A 22,720-nucleotide genomic window follows, 5' to 3' on the forward strand; every position below is an offset into this window, starting at 1 on the left:
TTTGCAATTTTTTTGTGTTTTCCTTTGAACATCCCCATTACATAATAAAAATCAGTTGCCAGTTTCCCTTCTGATCTTTATGCAAGAAAGAGCACAAAAGACTTGCATCAGACAACCTGGCATTAATCAATTAAGATCATACACATATTAGTTTAGATCTAGCACAGAAGAATCAGATGGTCTTAGATCCCAAGTGGTAACCTCAATTCCTCTTGCCCATCAAGCACACTAAGACATCTACTGCAACCTCAAACACATTTCAGACATGGCACTCTATTAAATTACATGTATAATTCACTCTAGTACTTTTATTGTTGTAAGCTGCACAGATAAGCAGGAGCTTTAGGACAGCTATACACAAAAAGTTAAGGAATCTCTCTATACTACATCTTCTAGTATTCTACTCTTAGGATCTTAAATTGTTCCACACGGCCTGGTGGCTCTGGGATACACACAAAAAACTTGATCTATAGCCCACTATAGTAAATGGCAATCTTCCCATTCACTTCAATGGAATTTGGATCAAATTGAGAGGACAAGGTGTCAACCACCAAGCCATTGTATGAACTTGGGCCTCCAAACCTGCACAAATAGTAAATATTACCTATCGCTGAGAGTGAAAGCATAGCGCTTTCTCTTAAAGAGCAGATGATAAGAACTGAAGTATCCAGTTGTATGTCCTTTTCATTACTGAAAACAGGAAAAGAATGACTCACTTCTTTCACAAACCACTGGCAGAAGGCTGGAGAGATCCATTCTATGGCATGAATCCCGCAATCCATCCAAATAATCTTCTTGGCTTTATTTGTGGGTTGACTGATCTAAGGAATGTAAAAAGTGATCAATAGGAAAACTTATATTACAATAAAACAGGCCAGCATATTATAGGATACAAAGTGTGTTCTTTGGTATACTTCTGAGCCATCCAAGATCATTACTATTACAGGTTTCATTATGACCGGCTTTCCTCCCTGATAACCCAATCTCAGTATAATCCCAGAACAAAAATTTTAAAGTGCCTGTTGAAAAAAGAGTGTCAATAAAGCCATTTTTTAAATCAATATATACTGGTCATATGCTGGACTGTTTGTTCATACTTTGATGTTCTTTGGAAGTAGACATGCAGAAAGAAAAAGTCTAATTTTACTTGGCATTGGAGACAGATTATATAATAGCCAAGCAAATGATTAAAACTGTCATTTTGCCATGACTTCTTGAACAAATTGTCATGAAATAGTCACAGTAGAAAGGTGGTGTTTCATAGAAGGTGTTAAAAGCAGACAGCCCCTCTACTAGAGAAGCAGCTATGACATATACAGCTACACAAGGTTGATTATGGTCTCTCCGCTATATAATATTTTAGCCAAACCTGGTGTCTTCACATTGTAACAGTGATCTCAAAGATTTTTTATAATCCTCTGAGAGATAGCAGGCATCTCTAATATACTATCTAAAAGCAAAAACATCTGTTTTTTTCAGTTAATCCGGACAATAATCCTTTTAGAGAAGGTTTGAACCTTGACATTTACAACTCCAAGGGTGCATCTACACAAGAGGCTTTTTACCATTGGCAAAAACCAGGATGCCTCCACTACAGCGCTGTAGCAACACACTCCCTTGTTATACTATGTTGCTATGGTGATGTAGCAGCCAAAAATAACCGTGTGCAGGCAGCATGGTGCAGTACAGGCCATTACTGCCCCATCTTTTAGTACTTCCAAAAGGAACTACTAAATGATGGCACAGTAAACAAAGGCACCATATGGCCACATTAGACATGCCCCCGTTTATGAAGATGCCCTTTATTTTTAATAACAGATCCTCACTCACCTTAAGATAATACATTGGCCGTTTTTCATATGTTGTTCCTAGATAATGCTGAGTCACCAGTTCCCTGTTGCTTTCCTTTATCTGATACATCCAATGATAAATCTGAAACGGTCAAAAGGACTTGCTGCCGTTAACAGGGAGTTCCTTGTGCTCTCTCCCCCCATTTCCAGATATAAATGTTTTTTATGTTGCTTATGCAGTATTTTACTCAGTGCACAGTTCAGGCTGTGAAAGTACTTTCCACAAGATGAAACTATTTCACTTGCAAAAAAAAAAAAAAAAAAAAAAATCCAGGTTGGGCTTGTGTCACTGCAGGACAAGACAAGCAATCCTTTGTACCCTAAGCCAAAATTCTTGATCTATGGGCCCCTTTCTACTGACTTCACTGGGCACTGGATCATTCCACCAAATCCTAACACTGCCTTTAAATCCATCCTTCCATTCAGATTATTATTAGTTTTAACCGTATTTCAATTGAACAGCAGTTCTCCACAATGCAGCCAACAAACCAAAAAATGCAAGAGTTTACCGTGCTCTCTCCCTCATCTTCTACATCTGCAATACCATAAGGTTGTTTTTGCAAGTATCCTCTAATCAGACTGTAACACAGATATGTGAGCAACAGTCTAGTTGTCTCAGTCCTCTAACTCTGACTTTAAGTCTTTTCTAAAAGCTGGCTACTTCCACAGAAGGGAAGCAAACCACCAGATGTGGAAAAACAGGAAGATTTGCCTCTCTGGTTTTCTGAGTACATCTCATTCCTTCTATGTTATAAACTCATCAAGACAGGAACAGTCTTCAGTGGATTGGTGTTCTATTCACTACCAAGCTTTTCAGAGCTTAATTAGTGCATTTTCTTGCATACCCCGCCCCCATAAGATACATGCCTTGTTTTCGGAAGGCAGGTTGAAGGAAAAAAAAAGGGTTTTTTCCATAATCAGAGCTGAAAGCTAACTCCATGAAGTAGCTTGCTTACCCTCAACCAGCTCACTGGTTGCTTCAGACAAAAGCTCAAGCTTTAACCCCATCACAACCACTGCCAAATTAGCAGCAACTTTTGGCAGCGGCTTCTGCCCTGCTGAATGCTGGCTGGAGAGAAGGGAGAGAAACAGAGACCCCTAAAGCCATTTCAACATCTCTATCCTTCTCTATCCTTCTAAATAGCTTTCCTGCTCAAGATACGGACCCCAATTGGAGGGCTAGTTTTGGAGGAAAAACCATGTGTGGTATGCAGGTAAATATGGCAAATAATTGTCATAATAATGAAAAGGCATATTTAAATATGACAGTATGAACTAGAAGTTATGAATATTGGCTTGAAGCCAGTAACATTATTTGGACTCTCATGATCCATCAGTCCTTCACACAGAGTATTTACCTTATGGAGAATCAAAAACAAAGAATGAAATTCTGGCTCCACTGGGAGTCAGGCTTGGGTCCCTCCTCACCTCTCCCATTGGATGATAGGCAGTATAGTTATAACCTTTGAGAACTCTCCAGAAACTGCTGTTTTCTTTCTGTATACCACTGTCAAATTGTTCCTGTTCATTGTTTATTTGGACTCTGGAGACAAAAAGAGAAAAACTCGCCTAACAGTAACTAAAGATTGATTTGGGTTGATACTTTGCCTGATGCCTTGTTCTGATAAAGCAGGAACCTTGCCTTTGTACCAGGGACTCCCTCAAACCAGTGGCTCTTCTGGCCACTAGGCACAGTAACAGCAACAACAATGATTACAGCAGGCTGATATTCTGAAATTTAACATGTTTGTGGGATTTTCCATAATGAAGTTCAATTTGTGAACAGAAAAATACTATGACAAAAATTACTGAAAATATTAAAGGACCATTTTAAGATTTTTTCCTTTTTAGCTGTAGCATTGGATGAATTTTTTGGTGATCAAACCTTGTTGACATGCTGAAATTTCATCACTTTAAATAAACAGTAAAAAAAAGTTATATATGCACTATATTATTAGTGTGGAGTTGTTTTTGTTTTCATTTGGCATGACTAGAGTGGTGCTTTATTTGCTAGACATGTTACCATGTTTTCTCACTTAAACTAAGCACCATTCCTCCCAAACCTGGGGAGCATATATTAAAGGGCAAGCTGAATTTCTGACCAGGAGAGAAGCACCCTGCTTTGATTTCTGCTCTCCAGGAGTTGCATTTCTATTCAGGCAGCTGAGAGAGTCAATTAACTTAATGGCTTATTGTCTTTCACTGGTCATATTAAGGATTGTCTCTCCTTTTTCATTGACTTGGTGTTCCACTAATCAAGACAACCTTTCTTAGGGTAATTTTACTGTCCGCTACTTCTCTTTATCTCTCTCCTCCTATTTCACGATCTTGGAGAGGCTTTAGCTCATTTCAAAATCATAAATCCACTCATGGAGACCAGTTTTCAGCAACAGCTAGGGTTTCAGCCAAGTCATCTGAAAATTAGACTCCCTGCTTTACACAACCATCTCTCTGGAACAATCTTTTCCCCTTCATTCTGCCTTTCAAAACACGGTGTTTATTATATATTAGAGTGTGTTGTATGGTTATTATGGAATATGATTGTTCTGAATCCATCAGTGTACAGACCTGAGTCAGTGACAAATGAATCTGACACAAGACTTCTTTTGGCTCCAGTGGTCTTTGGACTAGATACCGGTTTCATGGAGTTATTTGAACCTGCAAACTCTGTAACGGTGATAAAACTGTGTGTAAATGCTCTTACTAAAATTATTACAAAAGCAGAATAAACTCCACTTGTTGATTTCAAGCCCTGAGCTCATGAGTAAGTAGCCTGATCTGCTGATGTTAATGCTGAATGCCATTTAAAGCCTGGAAGAGTTAGTTCAGCTAAGTTTTATTTTGAGATCTGATGGTTACCCACATCTAAAACTCCAAGTATAATTTAGGCAGCACAAAATCACATGAACCAAAACTCATGGGAGCCAAATCCAAAAACAAACACACACACAAAAGATTGTCAGAGTTGTGTTCAATTAAAATCTGCAAGTTGGATACAACCTGAATAATAAGGATTCCTAAGAATAATATGCCAGTTATGTGTCCATCATTACATAGCCCTAAGTGGGCTTCCTGAATACCAAATACCTTCAGGGAAAGGCTCCTCCTTAAAAACTGTTTTAAAGAAATCAAATGAAATGCTGTTTCTCATAGGATACAGACGCAATTTTTCAGCCTTGCCTTATTTAGGACTGCCTTTTGTGCACTCCACAAAATATGGGCACACATAATTATGAGTGCAAAGCAAGAGACCAGCTTTAGAAAATCTGGTCCATAATTATTATTTGACCATAAATTTGCTATAAATATATATTCCACGTGCTAGATCGTTTGTGTAGCAGCATCCATCCATACCCCACCTCTCTCTACCTGTTGTTGACAAGGCATTGTTACTTACTTACCAAAGAAAACTTGACAGACAGGATATCAGAGATTGCCCTGTCAAGTGAACAGCTTCAGAGTGGCCCTTAATCCTCTTTCAAAGTATCTTTGATTAGCAAGTGTCACTGCAGCTGGGCTGTCATCAATATGTCTATACAGCATTTGCCATCCTAGTGCTGGATGGCTATAGAGATGTAATTCTTCTATGAAATATTATAGCTACTGGATCTTTTTCAATTTTGCATGGGGTATGTGACAGTTTGGGAAACATGTCCTTGCTCAGTTACAAATTCTATTTGGCTTTATGAACACTATTTGTACTTGTAACTTTCATTGAGAATTAGATCATCCATTTTGAAGCTGGATCCCAGCACATAGGAACAAAGTATGCCTGGATAGATGTGACAAAGCAATAAAATGGATCACCAGCCTCAGATGGACCACACCTACCTGACAACTGGGTTTTAAGATTTAAGTATTTAGAGTACTGAGTTTTAAATATAAATCACAAATAGTTAGCATTTGACTTATTTATTCATTGTTCAGAACAGCTTGATGCAGGCTTATGCAAACCCTGTTTAGTCTTGTGAATATCTCATTGGCTATTTGCTATGTGCATGGCTGACCTTTCACTATTCATTATGCACCTGGTCAATTAAAATCACAGGGCATTATTCCTGCTCTCTGACTGGAAGACTTTATTAAAATAAAATTAAACAAGAATACAGAAAAATAAAGATATTTTCAGATTATAAGAATTTCCTTTCTGAATATGTTTGCACAAGAAGTTGCAAGACTTTCATTTTATGCATATGTTCATCTGAAAAAAAAAAGCTTAAAGAGAATAAAATTAAAGAGTTGCAAATACAGATGAGACAAACTTGTGGGTTTGATTCAGACAATATTTTTGAGTGTTTCTTTTAAAGTGTTTGTGCAGCTCATCTTTCTGGATCTGCTAGCAAGCAGATGTGGAATTACAAATTACAAGAGTTTTAAATCAGTATATGATGTGAGAGAATGTGCTAGTAGGACTGGAAGTGGACTTTGACAGCTATATGGCATGTAAACTATCCAAAGGTAAGTTAGAAGTTATCTGCTAGGAGCATTATAAAATTAAAGCACCAGAAATATTTATATGTCTTAGCAACCAAGAACTGCAGCCTCATAATCGGCTGATTTTAAAGGACTTTGGATCAAGTCCTTGTAGTACTTTATAGGACTATGGATAAATACTTATATTTAGGGTAACCGTACATCCCGATTTGGCTGGGACGGTCCCAGATTCTGGAGGGTGTCTCAGTGCCCTAGCCAGTGGAGAAAATTGAACCAAAATTCCTGGATTGGCACAAACCTGCCTGCACGCGTCCAGCTCTGGACTTAGGAATTTTGCTTCAGTTTTCCCCAACGCTGGTCCCTGGTCTGGACTCTATTGGAGTGGAGTCACTTGTGCAGTAGAGTCAAGGTGGGGAGGGGGGAAGGAGCAACAGGGTCAGGGTGTGTGTGTGTGCATGTGCGTGTGCACACACGCATGTGCACTGCTGTCATGCCTGGCCCCCTGCGGCTCCCCTGCCCCCCGCAATCCTGGATTTCCCTCAAATTATAATGGTCACCCTACTTGTAGTACATTTGCAGTAAGGAAACATTTTACTTTTAAAGATTCTATAATGGAAACTCTTATTGCAAGCATCTTACGAAGTGAATCATCAATGATCATCAATATAATATGCAGTTTTTGGTTGAGCTGTAACTGCTACCATTTCCATTTCCATACACAAATGTACAATATCAGCTCAATATACATGCAAATAGAATTTGCTATACTGTCCCATTAGCCACTGAAAAATATAGGAAACATTAAAAAAAAAAAAAGCATCAACCTCTACTCTTTAAAAAATATGACCTTTGCTGATTGGCTGAAACACAAAATAGATTGGTTTTCTCTGCCAGTTAGAACTGGCTGTTTACTACCAGTTCAAAAGAAAGCTGTCACTGTTGCACCTTTGGCTATTAGGCAAAATGATTACATTTGCATTGCTAACTATTTGATACAACAGCAGTAATGTCTATGCAGACACAGGATAAACATCTCCCACTTTGAGAATAAATATCTCAGCTGCAGTTCAGAGTTTATTCTTCATAAATGCCTAGGCTTGCTTTGTTCTTTGTCTATCAGGAGAGAAACAATATCCTGTAATATCTCTCTATCCCCATTGACATTATGTCTTAATTACACCAAATGAAAGAAATGCCAGACAGTCAGATTGCTGCCAGATGGCCGGCTCTTATTTACTGATAAACCTTTTACAATAGCCAATGTGGAGACAGATAATTTTTAAACAGCACACTGAGATGAGAAAGCATCCATTCGTTTATGATTATGGACTAGGTTTCTTGATGTAGAAGCACAAAGTTGATCCATGTGGCCAATCAAGAACAACATTTTTTCTTATAAGGACGCGGTGAAGCATTCTCACCCTGCTAAACCAACGGTCCCGGTGCAGGCCGTTTTCCAACTGGCTGCTCAGAACTTTGTTATAGGTAGCAAATTAAAATAAAAGAGTTAAGCCCCGCTGGTCTTTTCAAATGACCTTCCTTTCACTTAAGTGCTGCCAGGCAGCATCCTGCTCTCAGCCTAAAACACAAGGTAGCTGGACTGGGCTGTTTCATAATCTTCTTTTTGCAGTGAGCCTAGTCCTGAACATAGTTAAGGCAGCAGCTAGAAACCAAGCTAATGAGTCCATTACATTCTATGTGAGTCTTTCTACTGAATTCAGTATGCTTTGGATGAGGCTCCAAAATATGTATATATGGATAGTCCATATAGAAAAAAAGAAGGGAGGGCAGGGAGAACAGGAAGCTATGTCCATTGTGCAAGAGCTGCTGGTGGAGGAAATAGGGTTGGTCTCACACACTGGGCGGATTCCAGCCTCCTGACATTGTCCTGTTAGGACGGACATCCCCGGACTGTGGTTACTTTGGCAGTCCCCAGCACTTCCATTCACATCTGTGTAATTCTGGTTTTGCAGTTAGACACTCAGACATCTTGCTTTCCTCATCTCATGTTCCTCCATCCATACCCTGCAAATTGCAACCTTCTACAAAGCAAGCAGTTATTAGTGAGATAGAGCTAGATTTTTAAAGTTTTCAGGCATCTTAAAGTGCAGATAGCATTGCAATGGGAATGAGTGGCCTAGTGGCATTTAAAAACTTGCCTGAGCATGGGAAGCAGCAAGGAGGTGGCAGAGGACCCACTCAAGCTTTCGGGGACTTAAGCAGGGTGCAATACAATGATACTTAGACACCCCATAGGTAGAATAAGAGCTGGCCTTTTCTGTCCCTTGCATGAGTCAATAGCACACAGAAGATAACCTGGCCTGCTGTCAGGAAGTTTTCCCTATCTCAGTCTTCCTCTGACCACTCCGAGTTTTCTTAAATATACCTCCATCTATGTTTTTGGATCATTCCACACCACTGAGACATTTGTTTTCATTTTAAGATTGAATTTAATTCTGTAATGTCCCAATTGAAGGATCTGGATTTTCTGTTTCCCACGGAAAAATGGGAAAAATGTGGATTTTACCTTTTATCCAAGAAAAGGGTGGATTTTTCATTTTAAGGGGAAAACAGACAGATTTTTTACTTTTGCAAAGAGCTCTCTGCAGGCTGCAGAGTTCAAGCCTGCAAAAGCTTCTTGTAAAAGGGAGGAAAACCCTAAGACCTGTCCTGAGTGGGGGAGAGGGGGAAGGAGCAGAGCCTGATATTCTCGAGTCAGCCAGGGCTTAGCTCAGGCTCATTTTCACTCCTGAAGCCTTTGGGGTAAGGAAAGCTTGCAGGGGGCTGGAGACCCCTCTGGCAGGGTTGAGGGAAGTAGGGAGCTGTGGGTCAGGAATGAAGGGCACCAGCAGAGATGAGGGAGGCCCTGTAGATTGGGTGTGGGTGTGGATGCAGGTAACTGCCAGGGCTGGGGGCTGTGGGAAGAGCCAGCAAGGTGGGTGAAGGGCATGACAGGGGTGTGTGGGTGAGGGATGAAGGAGTAGGGAGGAGTCCACAGGCAATTTCAGGCCAACATGGGAAAACCCAAGTAGCATCTCCGCTCCCCGCCAGGGGTAGGGTTGAGTAGGCAGGCAGGCAGGGTCTTTTATCTGCATACCTAGGAGTTTTGAACAGGAGGGGCATCTGCCCCTGCCACCCACTCCCACAAGAACGAGGCAGTGGCCATGGTGCTGTGCTGCAGCATGCCAGAGGCTGGGGCAGGTGCTGAGCTGCTGCTGTGATCCATGAGCCATTGGGTTAGGCTGGGCCAGTCCTCCACATGAAGCTTCCAGCACGAAGCTGAATGTGGAGGCAAGCAGGAGCCGGCTTGACCCAATGGCGCATGACTCTGTGCCCCATGCCTCTTTGTGCAGCTTCCCACTGGAGCGCTGGAAGCCCCACATGAAGGGCTGGCCCAGCCTGGCCTGACGGCACATGGACCAGGAGCTGTGTGCCATCAGGCCAGGCAGGAAGCCACACATAGAGGCATGGAGTTGCATGCCATTGGGCCAGGCAGGTTCCTGCTTGCCTCCACATGCAGCTTCCCACTGGAGTGCTAGAAGCCCCATGTGGAAGCATGGAGCCCACCCGGCTCAATGGCACACAGCTCCTGCATGCAGTGCCATGATCTGCATGTGCTGGCATGTAGCCAGCCTAAGGAGTGTGCCAGCAGGCTGATCCAGCTCTGTGCCAGCATGTGCAGGCGCTGGGACTCAGCCAGAGGCACGTGCCACTGAGGGCCTGCTGCCACTGAGCCACCAGCCATGGGGGCTGTGCACCACAAACCCCATAAACACATCTGCCCACAAACCTGCCCCCACACACCCCACACCCGTTCACAACCAACATACCCCACACCCATTCACAATCCCCCACCCATTCAGTCCCCCCAAAAAACCGACACCCACCCACAAACCCCACATACATACCCACACCTTCACAAACCCCCCTACACACACACTCCATATCCATCCTCCACCCATAAAAAGTACCTGGATATACTTCTAAAGACAGTTCAAGTAGTGTTATGTTTAGTTTAATTCATAAAACAAAAAAGTAATTAATTCTGGATACTTTCGAGTTTTCCTGTGCATCATTTTGAATTTTTCTGTGCATAATTCCCTGGGATGTACAGAGTGGTCTCAACAGGAGCTCTAATTTTCCATAATGAAAAACCCAAAACCAAATGCCAAAATACATAGAATTTATTTTATTATAGTGATTGAGGCTTCCAAATTGCTTTGAAATTTTCAGCATATCAATAAGTTGTGTTCAACTGATACCTATATATAGTGGCCTTTCATTTTAATAATGAAGTTTGGGGTTTTAAGCAAAGAATTTGCAATTTTTTACCTGCGTATTTGCAATTTTTAAACAGAGAAAATCAGGATTCCTGGTCATGTGCAGTTGGGGAAAAGAAAAGAACAGAAAATATTGCATGCTTAAGTTTTTGCAAAAGCAATTAGCAATAGTGCAGTAACTTTAAGATCTAATTTGCTTAACAGTTCTGAATAAACTCGTTTGGATTGGCTGATTTGGGAATTTTAAAATTTCCTAAGTTCTTCTTTCAGTTACTTTTATTACAAGTTTTCTTTTGCTTTCTATCCGAACTCTATTTCCCCCTTTTCCTTACTGCTGATTTTTGAGAGTTCAGTATTCCACTTACTTTTGAGACATCATTGTTTTCACAGTCTCCCCCCTCCCCCCATGTATTAATGTTCAATGTATTAATATCCTTCCTCCTGCTACCAGCATAGTTGTAAAAGACATCTTATTCCCATAAAGCCCAGTTTTCATGAGTTCCTTCCCTAAGATACTGAGCCAAATGGATTTCAACCAAGTGCACACTTCCTAAAGGAGATGCACTTTACCTTGGAGGACTGAACCATTATCTGCCTTGACTTGCATTAACTCATTCACCATTTTGTCCTGTCCTTATATTCTCTCTCTTAATCCTTACTTTTCTGATTTTGATGATGAACCTCACTTTGCACTTCCAATGTACAGTTGCCTTTTTTGTTGTTAACCTTAAACTCTTTCAGCAGCTCCCAACACTGCTGTCATATTTACAGGTCCTTCTTCCTTTCACTACTGATTCCATAATCTGTTGTGCCTTAATTGTGCTATTTCAAGACATAAACCTTGACTGCAGTCTTTTGTCAGCATTCACACTCACCCATCATATTGCATTTTCAGGCCAAGTCTTCCCGGGACCAGGACTCCCATGAGGCAGATAATTCTGAGGAAAAACAGCATCCTTCTGCAACAAACCCCCTTCCAGCATTGTGAGACCACGAAGTATAGAACCAAGTGAACTCTATTGTTAATCTAGAATTATTATTGACACTTGATTAGCACAAAGGTGGCTTATAGCAAGTTGCCTTATCTCAGCAAAACCCACAAATCATTAACTTGGTGTCTGATCACGTAATGGATATCTTTCCATGGAGAGATTGTGGGTATCATTTGGAATATAATATGATAGAGATAAGCCACTGCTGAAATTTTCAACCCAATCCTCCTTCCTCCACCAAGCTTTGGGTGTTAAAATGAGATCTGGTTCTAAGCCATCCCTGTTTTATTAAATGCAACACCAATGAAATGTTGCAAAGCAGAAAAAAAATGTCACCAACACTGTTTGGAACAGAGATACTGGCCTAAACACAAGCTAGCTGGGCCTTTCTGAACGATGAAAGAAATAGTACATGAACCTGTCAGTCCAAGAACAAAGATTTTAATAGAGCTAATACTGTTGCTGCTCAAGCTAGCAGCTCCAGCATGTTTTCCAACAAGTCCTGCAGATCACAATGTAACCAGCAGGTGGACAGCCCTGAGATAAATCATGGTATTCCCTGAAATTAAGCTTCACATGAAAGTTGACATATCTACCCTGAAATGGAGCCCTGACATGACCAGGGCTCAAAAAAACCTGCACAAAAAAGAAGTGGAGCAGAGTGGTTCACACAGGGGCAGTGCGTGCAGGGCTGGATTAACGTACAAACTAGACACATACTTATGGCACAGAGCTGGGTGGAGGCCCACTCCTTCCCTCTGTGGCTGTGGTGCAAATGGCCCTGTCTGCCCTTGTCTTCCCTTCCCCTCCCCTGGTCTCACCACTGTGGTCGCTGCTTCCTAGGAGCAGCAGCAGGGTGAGGAGGTGGGTCTCGACTGGCCTGGGGCCCATGAATTTCTTTACCTAGGGCCCACTAAAGGATTAATCTGGCCCTGAGCATGCACCACTCAAAATGGGAGCCTGGCTGACCAGAGCCATGCTCCAGCTCCCAGCCAGGCTCCAAGCGGCAGGTTCACCACTGCTGCAGGTTGCACAGGAATACCACTGCAGTACAAGAAATAAAAACTAGATCTCCTAACTCTCTGTGCTATAAACACACGACCCATCTGCTCTTCTGCTGGAGGTATGGATGCCATACGCTGACTCCAAGGAGCTGGCTGGCTAAGCCTATTATTTAATCTTTTTTTAATCCCATACTGATATAATCTAAAGACAAGCTTTTGGCCCCAAATCAAAGTGATTTCCAGTGTGAACAATCTGACCTGCTTGTAATTTTTTAAGCCATGCACTATGCACATATGCTCAGTTGCCTATGTTCAGTTAACCTATAGCCTTAAGCCTAATTTTTTTAAAGCAGCGTGCTACAGATTACATATTAAAATACACAATGAAAGCAGTGGTGTGCCTACATGGAGAGCTTGATCCTGCCCCGAGCCTTTCTACATGGATTTCTTACTGAATTGCATGGAAATTCTGAATACAGGCACTGAATGTAAAAACCATCCACCACACATCCACCTCCTCACTCATTATTCATCACAATCATTTCCCCAACATCTGCAGCTAAATCTAATGCCATTTTCACCTGGATTAATAATCAAAGTAAATTTAATAATCAAATTAAGTGGAACTCAGTATGTGAAACTCCCTTCCCTAGTCCCCATTATTACCTCAACTGGGACTAAATTATCCTCCAGTAAATTGCTATTGATGCAAAACACTTATACTGAGTATTTGGGGCAGAATCAACACTCATTAGGGTTAATACAATGGGTTACTGCTATGACTTAAATTACTCCTACTTTGACTAATATGGCTTAAGTCCTGGTCTTCTGCTGTCACTGCAGCAGGAATATAAAACGTGTCACCTGACTCTTTCCAAAACCACCTCTGTGCCTCACCTTCACATTGTCTCTGGCTCCCTAGGTTGAATTAGCAGCAGGATTTCCCATTCATCTGTCAGAGGTGCCTTGGTCTATTGATTTTGCCTTTTTTTTGCAGGGATTGCAGGGTATTCGTCACGCACTTTTTCCATCAAGATTCCTGAGAGCACATCGGCATAGCACTTAACTTTGATAAGAACTCAGCTTAAGCAGTAAGATACCTGCTTTCTAACTTGGATCAACGTTCTGATACACACGCCATGTCCCCAGCTTTTTCCTACAGCAGGTCGCTTTCACCAGAGCCTCAGTTTCCATCGGTGACAAAAACTCTCTGAGAATGATTGCAGTCCACTGGAAAGAGCATTATGTTCATCTCCATGTCTCTGTTGGTGTTCACAAGGATTATAGCTTTTATGGCTGGTGCAAACATTTCCCAAAAACTCATTTAACATCTTTACTAACTATGCAGTCTATCCCAATAAAAGGTATCACTAAAAACCTTCACTTCTCCCATCCCTTCCAAGGGAAATTCTGACATTATAAAGTAGATTGTTGGACAAAAATCAAGTAAATCCAAGACATACCAGGAAATAATTACAATGATAATAATTTCATAAAATTAGTATTTTCTGACAGAAAACTGGTCTTCCTGAAAAATACTGACCCACTGTAATGGTTTCTGGATTCTCAAACTTGAATGTGTCCAAGCACTGGTTCCAATATAATTTAGAGTTGCCTAAAAGCTGCTATAACTTACTAGAGCAACTCATGCAGTTTTAGTTATATATCACACATCTTCAGGTTGCACAGAACACACTAAAGATTTTACTGTTTGATCATTAAAAAGTCTTAAAATAGAAAGGATTCCAGCCCAAGCAATTTGCAGTTATCCTAATAAATATAAAAGCTGGTTTCACTAAAGTGAAGTTTAAATACCCACCATGTGATGATGAGGTTGGCGCACGACTTAGGAACTGTCAGAGTTACTTATTTAGGGACGTTTAGAGGTGCTTTCAAAAGCTTCTCAATAACTGCTAATACTATTAGTAAACAAATTTAGGTCCAGAATCTCTCATAGGTCTGGACAGTCTGTGACATCCTCAACAGACATCAATCTCTGTACATGGTTTTTTTAGGCAACAATACCAGCATCCTTTGACACGGATTATGGGCAGTTCTGTTTGGGCTCTGCATCCAAAGCTAAGGTGCTGAGCACTCAGAAATCCACCAGAAATGTCAATGGGAACTTATTCAGTCTCTCTGAAAATCAAGTACAAAGAGCATAATCCAGCAGTCCTTAAGCAAGTAAAATTCTTACAGAACATTTGAGTACTTCTAAATCACAGCTTGGCATTTGTTTTGGGAACAATCTCTGCCTCAGATGCTGTGGTAACCTGGGGTACATCCATGCAAGCTACCTGAAAAGTTTAGTCCTTGTTGCTTGATCAAAGACTTATTCATTTTGGTGACAAAGTTAAACCATCTGAGGCTGATATGAATGCATGGAAGATTTGTCATTGGCAGCTGTCACATTGTCTAACTTTTATTCCAATGGTGAAAACTCTTACTTGTAAGAGAAGCCTTTTGTTTTACCCAAGTCAAACTAGGAATGTCAATGGCACTGCTCTCCTGGGTAAAGATTTGCAGAACTGGTGCCAAACCGGCTGCAGTTTAGCAGGGGGAGATTTAAATGAGTGGTCCCTGACTGTGCAGAAGTACACACAATCCCACTGTTTTCCATCATAGAAGTTTCAAGGTAGCCTCTTCAGACAAGTTTTTAAGAGAATTTTATAAAAGGTTGCTTTAAAGCCCATTTTACTCATGTGTTTGAAATAAAATAATTAACTTTTTAAGTAAGTAAATGAACAATTATTTTATCACTACCAGCAAAACTGTAAAAGACCACACATAAGCCATTATTACTGTTTAATGGTTAAAAAACAGCTTACAGCACTGCCTTCTAGGGTAACCAACATTATTTTTAATGGGTTTTATTACAAGCAGTAAAATGGTTTATTAACTAGTCAAACAGCATAAATGATTAGATGCAAATATGCTTGAATACAATTACGAAAAAAGAGCCCAAACCTAATCTATTAATTTCACTTTAGAGTAGGAAATCATCTTCTGTGGTGGTAAAACATTTTTAATATAAACCTTTGGCCCCAGTCCTGCATTCACTTACCCATGTAGTTAACTTTAACCATGAGATTAATACCATTGAACATAATAGGACTATTCACATGCATGAAATTAAGTATTTGCTCAGATTTCTGCAAGACTATTAATGTGAGGCCACCCCACTGCTGCTTCAGGAACTGATAAGATGAATCCCCAGTGCCCCTGAGGAGTTCTAATGATGTTAGGAGGGTCTACATGGATGAAGGTGCATAGTGGAAGATTTCAGTGCTTACCTGAATTAGAGTCTATACCTGTTCCACTGAAAGTAACAATGACCCCTATCAGCTTTAATAAGGCACATAGTAAAGAGTTGTACATCTGATTTGTTTGTTGTTTCATAGATTTCATAGACATTCAGCCTGGAAGGGACACCAGAGGATCAGAGTCCAGCCCCCTGCCCCAGGGGCAGGAAGTCAGCAGGGATCATAGGATCCCAGCAAGATAAGCATCCAAATGTATCTTGAAGGTGTTCAAGTGGGTGCTTCAACCGCCTCTGGCAGCAGTCTATTCCGAACCTTGGGGGCTCAGACAGTAAAGAAGTTCTTCCTTATGTCCAGCCTGAATCGGTTACAGTGGAGTTTGTGACCGTTTGATCTTGTCATCCCTTGGGGCGCTCTGGTGAACAGATGTTCCCCCAGATCCTGATGAGCACCCCTGATAAACTTATAGGCGGCCCCCAGATCACCCCTGAGCCTGTGCTTTTCTAGGCTGAAGGGTCCCATGGCTCCCAGCCTCTCATCATAAGGTCTGTTTACCTGACCTCTGATCATGCACATGGCTCTTCTCTGGACTCTCTCAAGCTTCTCCACATCCTTTTTGAATTGTGGGGCCCAAAACTGGACTCATTTTTTAAGTATGCGATAGCTAGGAAAATGCAGTTGGGGCGGGGTGTCAGCTAGGTTGCAGAAAGTCTGACTGCTTTTTTTAGAAGCTGGTAGTCTTGCTGCATGGCTGTTCAGGCATGCTGTTTTTCAGCATGTGTGCTGATTAGGGGTTTTTGAGTAATTAGCAAACATCTACCTCCCATCACACATGCAAAAGGTACTATCCACACGGTGTAGATGGGAACAGGGGCAATTCAGTGGCTAGTCACACAGGACCCCAGTGCAGAGCAAGGAATTCTAAACCACAGACATAAGCGTAAGAACAAGACCTTCCCTTCTTTTTCTAGTTTGGGAAGGTGGCCTTGGTACTTCTGGCTGTCATTGGCTTTGCCTTAAGCATAGCATTTTTAGATAGAGCAGCTTGATTTTTAAACAGGATGCTGTGCAATTATTTTTGAACTTAACCTCCAACTGAAGCTAGAGTAGTCTCTTTTCTTTGTATGGTCAGGAAACATGCAGAATGATGCTGCAAGTATTTCATCACATCCACTGTTGTGGGATGCAGCCACCTAGCAGAAATGAGCCCTTTTTCTCTTTTCTGCATCCTGTCTCTTCTGGTAGCAGAAACTCTTTGCAAACAGACAGGTGAGATGCCACCATTTTTATATTGTATTTCGGACGCAGGGAATTACAGAGCAAATGAATAATCTCTCCTACTCGGGCACTGTTCGTCTTTGTTTTCCTTTGTCTCAAAAAGTGATCTAGCCTGACAAAGCACTTAGTTCTTCATTTAGGAGACAATGTAACATCCAGTATCCAGCACCTGTCTCATTCCTCTGGTAGGCCGCTAGTGTTAATTTCATGTTCTAAGAATTGATACAAACACAGAAGTATTAAATTATCCCCCGGTATCTTCAATATATCCCCACTGCTAAAGTGTGGATTATGCCAGCTTTATTCCATCCCAGGTGTTGCCTCAGTAGAGCACCAGTCTAGCTGGTATACCTTTTGAGCCAGCACAAAAGAAGGCATCCAGAGCCCAGGACTGAGCCCCACATATGCAGAGAGAGGCAAATAAAGAAACCTGCTATTCACAGATGAGATTATTGCAACTGTGAGATATATAACAGTGGAAGAAATAACAAATGCAAGGAAGGTACTTAAACATGGATATTTCACAATGGTCTTCAGTAAGTTGGTTTTTTGTTGTTTTGTTTGTACCAGTATTGACCCTGTGTAGGAAAAATTGGTCTGGCCATAATCCAATTTGTGCAGCTACAAATCAGAATTGGGTGGCATTACTCTTGCTTTATACCAGCTTCAACAAGATCAGAACCAGGCCCAACCTGGTTCATGACTGGGCCCTCCCCCCATTCATGACTCCAGTAAGAAAAAAAATGCAGTTTGTGTAACAAATTTTTCTTTTTTTGATGATCAGACTATAAGGTCAGAACCTCAACTGGTGTTTGTTGTTGTAGCTCCAGTGACTTTAATTTAAGACAGTGATGATCTGCTTCCCCTGTGCAACGTAAGGCAGATGAAGCTACACGCAAGGCACCTGAAACCACCACACACACAAACCAATACAAAAAACTTAGCATACTCTGCAGAATGGACTGAGGAGACTAAGATGTGGCACCTATTTGTAAGTGGTAGAATGAACAATTTAGCAAGTATTGTCTCTGTCTGAAGGCATCAGTACATTTCTACACATGAAACAGTGACAGATGAAAAAATGTTCCTATTTATCAGAATTCCATCATGCAACATAAGGCAAGAGCATATTTGCACTTGCTGGGTGCTATGGTAACCATACTATCTACCACTGTATTGTACAGGAGTGTTTTCATGAATGGGGAGCAGAGAAAAATGGAAAGCTGGACTTGCTCTCTGTGAGAAGAGGAAGACTTGTATCAGTCGCTTGCTGCAGACACAGAGCAATTCCTTGCTGCTTTGCACATTGTGCAATTATGCCCCTGCAAAATAGGTATATAATGTCATCAAATCACATGGATCAGCTACCATGTTACTAGAATGGAAAGGGGATCCATGGTTACTTGGCCCTTTTCCTCTCCTTTCATCCCCCTCCCTCCACCTTGTCCTTTTACCTTTTGTGTGTTTGCCAGCCCTGGTAGAGGTCCTTTCCTCTTGGATTCCTCGTTACATAGTTCTGGCCCCTGCCCCTCCCCCCAGAAACAAAACAGCCACTGGGCCCAGGAGCAAGCAGAGCCTGATGACAAGGGATCCTGGTTTTCTCTTCTCAAAAATCACGAATTCTCTAATTAACCTCCCTCCCCCATGCGAATTCTCGGATTAAAAAACTCCAAATCCACATTTTTCCACAATTAAAATGAAACACTGCTACATATTGAAAACCTATCAGTGCCTCAATCACTACAATACAATAAATTCTAAATACTTCTATATTTTGGCATTTGATTTTGGGTTTATCATGGAAAATCATAGCTCAGTGAGAGTAAAATTGGGACAAGGCTGGGGGGTGGAAGAGCCTCAGACCAGACAGGGCCCACCTCTCCAAAAGCATGCCTTGCTCTCTGTACAGCCTCCCTTATTAAATTTTAACATCAAGATGTGGCAAGAGACTACCGAATAGGAGAGAGACCAGAGGGTGTAAGCACTAGTAGGTCTCTAAAGGCAGGTACCCAGTAGCAGCACTCATAAGCAGCCTTTTACCCTCATTGTACCCGGTTGAGTCAGAAGATGCCAAGGTAAAGAGAAGGGCCAGATAGCACTACCAAAAAGGTGGATCTCACATACTTAGTTCAAATATCAGTTATTTCAGTATTACATAAAAGGTATGAGCAGCATGACTGCTGCTCCAGTGCTTCTATGGATGTTAGCAAAGAACAGAAAGAGAGCATTTCACACCAAGTAAAATTATGATTTTGAATATTTGAATTGGGGGGGGGGGTTGCTAAAATGCCTTGTGAGCTTCAGACATTAAGTGACAATGAATGAAGCTCAGTCAGATTTTCTAAGTACAGCAAGAGATGACAGATTGGTTCTTCTTAGCATTCATCCTCTCTCCCTGCAGAATTCCTTAACATGTCTCCCAGCACAATGTGCTTCTGTACCTGAAAATGACCTAAGGTAAGGGTACTTGAGCCCAAGCCTACAGCCCAGATCCAGCAGACCCATGCAATCTGGTCTGCGGGTCTCCCCAAGGGTCTGGAAATGTGGTAGGGGATCAGTGGCAACTAACATTGCCACAGCTCCCTCACCACCAAGTTTCCAAGCCCCATGGGCTAGGTGACATGGCCCTGTGCACAGTCAGGCCTGGGTCAGTGGGGGCCAATCCAGTGCACATATGCAGCTGTGGACAGAGTGAGGGGGCCCAATCCCGTGCATCTGGAGCTGGGGCCAGGGCCCAGCATGGCATGTGAGGGGCTGTGGTCTAATCAAACACACGTGAGGCCAGGGACCAGGGGCAGGATCAGGCCCTGGCCCCATGTGAGTCAGGTTGGGCCCACAAACTGGTCTCATCCCAGGGACCCACCCCACACACTAAGCCAGACCACAGGGGCAAAAAGTTGGGCACCACTGACCTAAGGCTTTAAAAAAGAATAAAGTATTATTTTGTACATATAATGCATGGGATCAGAGGATGTTATAAAATATGAATTTGGGGGATTGCATGCACATTTTTTTCCATTTAACAAATATGGACAGTTCTAAGTAAGGAATATAATTACTGTCAAAAAAAGGTGCTCAGGCACCTCATGCTGCCAGCATTTTACTAGCTCTAGTGATGTTGACAGAACTAAATAAGTCACATGAAATGCTGCAAAGTTAGTCTCAGTACAAAGCTGCTATTGCTACTTACAAAACATCACTAAATACTTTCTGAACATAGATATTCTGTTGCAAACCAAACAGAAAACAAGTGTTGTGTCTTATTCAACAGAGGCTATTTGCTTTGTAATTTGCGTGGAAAGAGGTGAACATTTTGGTATTAGTAAATGTTCAATATCAAACATTCAATAGCAAATCCAATAGATCTAGCACTCAGTTTTAGTAGCATTCTTGACTATTCCAATCCCATTCTGCAATTTCCAAGTTCTAGACTGCAGCACATGCAAAGAAATGGCCATCATACCCACGAAGAAACAGCTTTTGGTTCTCAGGTCAAAGAACTTGCTATTTTTTTAAAATTCTCAATGTCCTTGGTTCAAGCCACCTCACAGACCTTTTGTTTTTCCCTTACAGCTCCAACTTCATTACAATTCCTCCACATCATACTATAGTTGTAAGATTCTCCACCTTGGCAAGACATTGTCCCTACTTCCTAATCCTTCTCTTCATGAATTCTTCAATTATTCTTATAAATACTCAGGCTTTAATATGCTATGACACTTAATTACTTCCCTGTGCTATCTGTCATTGAACTTTGTGGACTAATTTAAGGCTGTTAAACATTTGAAAATGCCTCATAAAAATACTGCCTAAAAACCAAGGACCTGTTAACTTTACTCATCCAAATAATTCATGTGATGATGCCTACTCATTCCTCACTCATATTAGATGAGTTGAATTCAACTGGTGAGCTAGGCTCACAAACTCAAGCCCATATGTGTACCTATTTTTAATGAGAAACTTGGCACTAGTAGACTCCTGCTAGTTACAGGATGCAAAAAGTGGAAGTAAACAAGGCAGTATCTTACTGTCTTGTGACTGTTTAGGCAGTGCTTAAGTTAAGATTTCATAGATTCAAAATGAGGGGACAAACTGGAGAGTCCAGAGGGCAACAATAATGGTTAGGGCCTGGGGCACATGACTTCTGAGAAGCTGGGCTTATTTAGTCTGGAGAAGACTGGGTGTGTCTACATGTGCATTAATGCACTCTTCCTAAAGCACATTAAATTTAGTACCTCCAATATGAGGTACTAAGTAAATGTGCATTAGGTTGCCCTAGTGTGCAGTACTGAAAGCAACATTCTTAAGTGACGATGACCAGCAGCCTATTTTACTGTGCATTAGTGTAATTGCATGGTTCTTTAAATGTTGCTTTGACACACAGTAAAATAGGCTACTGTGCATTAAAGTGCACCCACTGGAGGGTGGGGGGATTGAATAGCAGCCTTCAACTACCTAGAGCATGATTACAAAGAGGACGGAGCTAGGCTGCTCTCAGTGGTGGCAGATGATAGAACAAGGTGTGATCGTCTCAAGTTGCAGCAAGGGAAGTTTAAGTTAGATATTAGAAGAAACTGGCTCACTAGGAAGTTAATAAAACACTGAACAAGTTACCCAGAGAGGTTGTGAAATCTCCATCCTTGGCGGTTTTTAAGACCTGGATAGACAAAGCTTTGGCTGGGAAGATATAGTTGGGGATGGTTCTGCTTTAAGTAGGGGGTTGGACTGGATGACCTCCTGAGGTCCCTTTCAACCCTAATTTTTATGATCCTATGAATTAATTGTAACATGGGTTTCCTGTTTATAAGTTTTCTACTTATATAGCCCAGGGAACAAAATTTTCTGCTCAGGTATGCATGAACTCCCATGTCCCCTATTAATCTCATTGAAGTGTCAGCTAAAATGACTGTTCAATATCAACATTAACTGCTTAATTGCCAATTGTTTGATGCACAGAAAGGATAAGAGGGAAGAAGAGTGCAGGATGCTGAGACCATAGGTACTGCTATAAAGAAGAAAACTGAAGCTAAAGAAAAGAGATCCATCTTTTCTTTAGCAGCAAGAGGGCACAGCAGCCCCCCTGGCTCTCCAGGGATCTAGCAGCCCTCCTGAGGCTAAAAAGAAAGGCCTACAAAGGGTGGGGGACGGGATTCACCTCCAAGGAGGAATACTCTGCACTGGTCGGTCCTGGAGCAAACCAGGAAAGCCAAGGCTGCAGCTGAACTCCAACTAGCTTCGAGCATCAAGGACAATAAAAAGTCCTTTTTTCAGATATGTGGGGAGCCAGAGGAAAAGCAAGGACAACATTGGACCCCTGCTGAACCAGATGGAACAACTGACAACTGGCGCCCAGGAAAAAGCCAACCTATTAAATGGGTACTTGGCATCAGTCTTTCATCAGTCCCATGGGACGCCCATGCCCGCTATGGGACAGGGAGGTCTGGGTGAGGGAGATCCCCTGCCCTCCATCAATGCTGACCTCGTCAAGGAACACCTTGAGAGGCTGGATACCTTCAAGTCAGCTGACCCTGACAATCTGCACCCCAGGGTACTCAAGGAACTGGTGAGCATCATAGCCCAGCCTCTGGCACGGATCTTTGAAAACTCCTGGTGCTCTGGTGT

At 41.8% G+C, this 22,720-nt stretch overlaps 1 protein-coding gene across 1 annotated transcript in view; it reads right to left on the reverse strand.

The window, feature by feature from the left end:
* Nucleotides 1–1,928, reverse strand: part of CPO (carboxypeptidase O) — a 13,152-nt gene extending 11,224 nt beyond the window's left edge. Inside the window, exons 1-2 of the mRNA XM_019522904.1 lie at nt 1,831–1,928; nt 717–821 (exon numbers count right to left, since the gene is read on the reverse strand). Of these exons, the coding sequence (XP_019378449.1) occupies nt 717–821; nt 1,831–1,920 (195 nt within the window). The 5' untranslated portion in view covers nt 1,921–1,928. The remainder of the gene's footprint in view (nt 1–716; nt 822–1,830) is intronic.
* Nucleotides 1,929–22,720: the final 20,792 nt, after the last annotated feature.

Source organism: Gavialis gangeticus, unplaced genomic scaffold (assembly GCF_001723915.1).
Source record: "Gavialis gangeticus isolate Ggan-Ray unplaced genomic scaffold, GavGan_comp1, whole genome shotgun sequence".
Classification (NCBI taxonomy): domain Eukaryota; kingdom Metazoa; phylum Chordata; order Crocodylia; family Gavialidae; genus Gavialis; species Gavialis gangeticus.